Source organism: Amphimedon queenslandica, unplaced genomic scaffold (assembly GCF_000090795.2).
Source record: "Amphimedon queenslandica unplaced genomic scaffold, v1.1 AMPQUscaffold_13394, whole genome shotgun sequence".
NCBI classification, from domain to species: domain Eukaryota; kingdom Metazoa; phylum Porifera; class Demospongiae; order Haplosclerida; family Niphatidae; genus Amphimedon; species Amphimedon queenslandica.
The window spans coordinates 172,310-178,921 of record NW_003546370.1 but is presented as its reverse complement, the minus strand read 5'-3'; the positions used below and the strand labels follow the sequence as shown (position 1 = coordinate 178,921).

The 6,612-nt window shown below is 34.6% G+C and overlaps 1 protein-coding gene across 1 annotated transcript in view; it reads right to left on the bottom strand.

Annotated features, from left to right (window-relative positions):
* Positions 1-3,392, bottom strand: part of LOC100632119 (putative tRNA (cytidine(32)/guanosine(34)-2'-O)-methyltransferase) — a 6,277-nt gene extending 2,885 nt beyond the window's left edge. The window contains exons 1-2 of the mRNA XM_019996896.1: positions 3,388-3,392; positions 2,907-3,009 (exon numbers count right to left, since the gene is read on the bottom strand). Of these exons, the coding sequence (XP_019852455.1) occupies positions 2,907-3,009; positions 3,388-3,392 (108 nt within the window). The remainder of the gene's footprint in view (positions 1-2,906; positions 3,010-3,387) is intronic.
* Between the last annotated feature and the right edge of the window lie 3,220 nt (positions 3,393-6,612).

The window sequence follows — 6,612 nt, the reverse complement described above, 5'->3', positions numbered from 1 at the left end:
GCAGTGATTATAAGACAATGATGGTAGTAGTGACATTATTACTGCAGTGAATGTACTAAGACTGGAGTGTCACCACTATCATAGCACAAACCTAGACTTTATACACTGTACTGCAGTACCCAGGAGCTCACTACATGCAATGACATAAGAACTGTATCTATAGTAACTGGTTGTAATGTATTAAGATTGTATGATATGTGTGTTTATTATTATTGTAATGTATAGGTGTTGATTAGTAGGTGTGTTTGTTTGCATTCTTTTGTATGAAATTCTACTTCCTGTCTGTCCTTATTTAAAACTCTGATTTGTGTTTTGAAAAGATAGATTTTGTGCATAGTAAAGAATTAAGTGGTGTAGTCTGCTCGAGTCTTGGATATATTACACTGGTAATGGTTGGACCAGAAAGAGATAGCTGGCATTTTACTGGTGTCATTAGTAGTGTAGAGGAGAGAGAGAGACAGTTGAGGGTTCAGAGTTCAGACAAGGTAGTACATGAGTTTGGCTATTCAGTTCTTAATAATTATATGTCTTTATTGCAAGTCAGACATCATAACTGTAGTCTTCAGAGAGCTAAAAGCTATTTTTGGATGCTCAAATTGCAAGCCATTAAAACCAATGACTGGATCTCATAAAAATGCTTAGACTTGGACAAAAGACATGGTCTATTCTTGTTTCCAGGACAATGTCAAAGTATCAGGAACAGCAGAAGGAATGCAGCTAGCTAGGTTGAATATCGGTTTGCAATGTGTCAATTTTTTGTTGGATGGAGATTCTAGACATGTCTGTGGTAGGTACACTCTTTTACAGGCAGCAGATAACAGAAACGAATTGCTTGAAATTAATGGTCGGCTTGATGGTCCACCTTTATGAGTAAGGCAAGTTACAAATTATAATAGAAACACAATTAACAGTCTAGACTAATGGAAAAAAGAACATGGACTATACTCTCCATTTCTATTCAAGGCCAGGAGATAACTGATGACTCTAGCTGTCTATCTAAACAAAAACCAGGAGGCCAAGAACACAAATGTATATTAAACTAATGATTGATGAGTAATTCATCAGTGGGACTGTAGGATAATATGAAGAATATACTCAAGAAACTAGTAGAGCAGGAACAGATAATTTATCATTATAAAGTGGAAAAGCATGTGACTGATGAAGCCAAAAGATGTGTATATTGCAAACAATTGTTTGTTGCCAACAACTTCTGTATAAGCCGTTTCTAAATTTTACTTTGCACTTTTGAAAAAATATCTTTTTGAATGGTTTTATATTTCAAATGATGATTCCCAGTACTTTGGATGTTAGATGTCATTGTTATTTTGACAGTCAATGTTCATTGTGTAGCTGCCAAACTCTTATACAGTAAAAGTAAATTACATGTAATGAGACAGATTAACAGTTTCTTTAAGATAGAAAGCATAGCCATTTCCTTTCTCAAATTGCTTCATTCATTCATTACTTAATCAGCCATGATTAAAATTTGTTAGGCTAGCTACCAAGGTATTACAGCAACAGCCCTGTCGGAAGGTTTTGATCCTGGACCTGAATTTTAACTACATTCTGATGAAGAAATTTTACTCATATCACATGATGTCTAATTTGCAAACTTGCAGGTATACATGTAGCTACCTCATTTCTTTTTTGTAACAATGAAGTTTCCAGATCCAGAGGTTGTTGGAACTTGGAAGTCCTCTTCCACCACCACCAGTACTGATTTGGCAGAGATATTCACTGATAGTGAAGTTAAATCTAAATGTCACTCTTTCAAATCTCCCCACAGTTGTTGTGGAACACTTTAAATGTATCACTTTATTTAGTCCTCAATGGAAAATTTGTTTAAGAAAGAGATCAAAAAAGACTTCAAAACAAATCAAATTTTTTTTATTCACCCGAGAAAGTGAGGGATGCATATGTATCTTTAAGCTAGAGAGAAGTTCTTACGTTCAAAAATTTAGGGAAATATCAGCTTAAGACAATACCAAGTAAACACAAATTATTCATCAAATCCTCAGTTATTTGTTTATAAATGCACATTTATCAATTCAAATGAGAGATAATTTGTGACCATAATTGACAAAAGGGACCTTATGGCGGGTAGTGAAATTTGTCTTTCTAGCCTAAGAAATCCAACTTCCTGAGCCCCATTTATCATAAAATTACTCCACAGGATGCAAAAAGTTATTATGAAACTTTTAGAAACAATGATTGTCTAACAAAGCACTCACAGGTTGATATTTTCCATTATAACGATCAATTTTAAAATCCGCCATAAGGGCCCTTTTGTCAATTATGGTCACATTTGTAGAGGCTATTGAAGGCAAGAGGTCAGAGCACTTGGTTTGGACAAGATGAGGAGTGAGTGGGTTAGTATCAAATGTGGAGGGTGTGTACCCTAGACAAAGAGTGAGTGAAGACAAAAAATTGTTTAATGTTTCTATATTTCAGGCACAAGGGCTTCATTAAAGAAACAAAGACAATTATTACTTTAAAAGGAGAATGAAAAAGAGAGTGCCAGCCTGGACCACAAAAAGTATGCAAAGTTTGTTCTATCTTACTACAGGCACTGAGGGTACTCAAAAGAAAACAATGGTTCAAGTGCCTATGCTGTACAAACCCTGGTTTCTTAATTTATAGGTTTGCCAAGTTATTGACAATCATTGAGCAAAATCCAGTGATGATAATTGAAGGATCATTAGGCAACGGAAAGAGTACACTGGTACATGAACATAAATACTGAGGGACCAAACAAAAGGTCTATGTCAATATTTGAGGATTGGGTAGAGACAAAAGAAATCTGGTAAAAAGTTGCCACCAAAAGTTAACCTTCTCACCAGCAATGGAGATTTGCTCTGTCAGTGGCTCTGTCGCACCTTTCAAATTAATTCTTCTATTTCTAACACCTGCTCATCTTTTAAAGGAGAGTAATTAAGTTCCTCACCAGTTCTATCGCAAGATGTCTCAAAAGAATACTGTGTGGATTCATGTGCTGACACGTTAACATCACTAGTTGTACATAAGAAGTCATCATTAAATTTGACAAGAATAAGTTATGTGTACAGCTTGAACCCAGACCCTTCTCCCCATAGGAGGAGGGTTGGGTCTGGCTTGCAAAGCAGCAATGAAGCTGCAAATACACATTGTACATGCACATGTTTGCCACAGTATACTTTAATCAATGCATATATAGATCAGGTTTGTTGGAGAACCTGCATTTGACACTGGTGGTCCGAAGAGTGAATTTTTATCCTGCTTTCTGCACGTGCAAGACCTCTTTTATTGACTCTAGGGGCTGCTACATAGTAGTACTACAAGTTAGTCTGTTGTAGGAAGTAAAAATGAGGCAGACAATGTTAAAGATCAGTTTGTAAATGGAGTTTATACGCCATGTTTCTTGAAAGGCTTGATAGTGGAAGTTGGTGATGATAATATAGATATAGAAGAGGAAGGTGAAGAAATCAACTCTTCCAATAGTAAGTTGCACATGTACAAGTAAATTGTATAGCTTTTAAATGTACAAATATTTTTAAAATTTACATAGTCACTGAAAACCAAAACTATTCCTCATCAATTAGATCAACTTATAGCTCAATTGAAAAAGTGATAAACCTCATGAGTCAACACTGGATGGTCAATATATAGATACATTGCAATGCTGATTTTGAACTGAATGATTTTTTCTATAATTATATTTTGGTTGTCATCTTTTATGCACATTTGGGTAATATTAGATCAGGAGAGTGATGCTGTAGTGATGACTGATAAGTAGTATTGCTGCAGTGATGAATACAAAGAGTCTTCAACATTAATCCTTTGTACCAAATGAGTTCTGAAAGATGCATCTACAATATAGACTTGTGCAGTCAATGAAAAGTGTTAGAGGGTGGTATTACCAGATCTAAATAATTCCAACAAGTGTGAATAGCGGTGGTGATAACACTATTCATGAAGTCAGTCCTCATTTTAAGCCGCAAAAAAATTACACACAAGAGACTCTTTATGATACATTTCAGTTAAAAAGGTAAGAGAATGGTATGCAAAATGGGACTAGTGCAGGTGAAGTGATAAAGGAATGAGAATATTATCAACTAATGAGTTTTCTTGAATAAAATAATTGGTGTGTCACTCCAAAATGAATGTCCAAAAGAATATCGTATACGTTCAAATTTTCAAGTGTTTAAAATTTCGTGTTTTCAATGAAATGTGCTCAAAAGTTAATTTTCGTGTGAGCTAATTTTCGTGTTCTTGCTATAGTCTACATACAATAGAAATGGCATTAGAGGTGGTTTAAATTTCATGGATTTAAGGTGAGCACAAAAATAATGAAAATTAACACACCACAAAATTACTGGGTGTACAGTAAATGCAGCAGGACATCAGCCACTTCCTGATAAGTCATTATCACTATTATGAACTCTTAGAAGAATGGTGCTACAAGCTGACAGACATGATTTGTCATTACAAAGACAATCCTAAAAGCTTAACATAGGACTATGCTGGTCTCTTTAGGAGTAACAAACAAGAAAGCAAACTGTACGGTTATAGAATGGAATACCAATTCTGGAGCAAATTATCATTTCAATGAATTAAGAGAGTAGGCATGACCATTTCATTTCTCAATTTGCTTCATTCATTACTTGGATAGAATAATCATCAATCAATCATCAGCAGCAATTTAATCATCAGCAGCTAATTAAAATTTAAACATAAAACAATAAAATTTAAAATCTAAAAAAGATGAAACAATAAAGAAAATGGTAGCAAAAGATGAACTTTAATAACTATTAAAATTATTTTATTTAAAATAAAATTATTATTGCAGCTATTAAAATTTAGCTAATGATGATTAATTTAATCAATTTAATCATCAGCAGCCATGATTAAAATTTGTAGGCTACCAAGGTATTAAAACAACAGCCCTGTGCGAAGGTTTTGGTACTGGGTCCTGAACTTCAACTAGATTCTAATGGAAAAATTTTACTTGCATCACATGATGTCTAAATTGCAAACTTGCATATTGGAAGTCCTCCTCCATCACCACCAGCAGAAATGTTCACTGATAGCAAAGCTCAATCTAATTGTCACTCTTTCAAATCCCTCCTAAATTGATGTGGAACACCTCACATGTATCATTTTATTCAGTCCTCGATATGGCAAATTTGTTAAAGAAAGAAATGAAATAAAATGACTTCAAAAACAAATCCATTTTTTCCTTCAACTGAATAAATGGGAGATGCATGTATTAAAGCTAAATGGAAGTTCTTACATTCAAAACAGGGAGAAAACATTAGTTGAAGAAAACACCAAGTACATATAAATTATTTATCAAATGCTCCAGTTACATTTTATATTTTCGCATTTATAAATTCAAATGAGAAATAATTTGTAGAGGTTACTGAAGGCAAGAGGTCGGACCTTTTGTTTTTAGACAAGGTATAAGAGTGAGTGGAGTAGTACCCAATTTGCAATGCATATTAAAGGCAGCTGAGTCCACCCCAGACAAATAGTGATAATATACATGTAAATACAATGAATTATTTATATCTTCTCATATTTCAGGCACAAGGGCTACATTAAAGAAGCAAAGATGAGTCTTAATCAAAAAAGGAGAATGAAAAAGAAAAGGCTCAAAAGGCAACAAGGGTTCAAGTGCCCATTCTTTACCAAACCTTGTTTCTTGATTTTTAGATAAGCAAAATATTGACAATCATTGAGCAAAACCCAGCGATGATAATTGAAGAATCATTAGGCAGCGGAAAAGTACACTGGTACATGAATACTGAGAGACCAACCAAATAGTTTGTGTCAAAATTTGAGGCTTGTGTAGAGGTAAAAGGAATATAGACAAAAGTTGCCACCAGAAGATATCATTTTTACTAGCATTGGAGATGCCATCTGTTAGTGATGGCTCTTTCACATCTTTCCAGTTAGGAATCCTTCTATTGCTGTCACCTGCTCATCCTTTAAATCAGAGTAATGAAGTTCCTCACCATGCAGTTCTATAGAAAGGTGGCTTAACAAAATAGCACAATGATTCACGTGTTCACATATTAACATCACTAATTATGCATAAAAAACGTCATCATTACAGTCACACTTATAAGCAGATTGGGCAAGAACAACTTGTGCGTACAGTTTGAACCAGAAGACCTTTCTCCCCACAGGTGGGTAGGTCTGATTTGCAACACTAATAGTCTCATAGTACTGACCATCAAGCAGCAATGAACCTGCAAATATACATTGTATGTGTACATGTTTGCCCATACTCTCCAGTTGGTTGTGAAAGATGGCTTCAAAAATCAAACTCGGATAAATGGTGCTATTAGTAGCAAGTGTGTCAAGGTTTTCAGCTGTTTGTATGTCAACTATAGTCACAGATATACATGTACTGTATTGCAAGGGGAAAAGAAATTACAGTCTTACAGCGGAACACGCTACAATTCACAACTAGAAAATGCTCCTCTCAATTTAAAAAATTTTATTTGAAAAGTTTAAAGAATTAGGAAATGTACCAAACCTTTCAGCTCACAAAAAATGCCGACATTTGAAATACTCATCCCCGATCGTTTGAAAGGACCACTTATTTTGCCCAAACAGGGAACTTTCCTT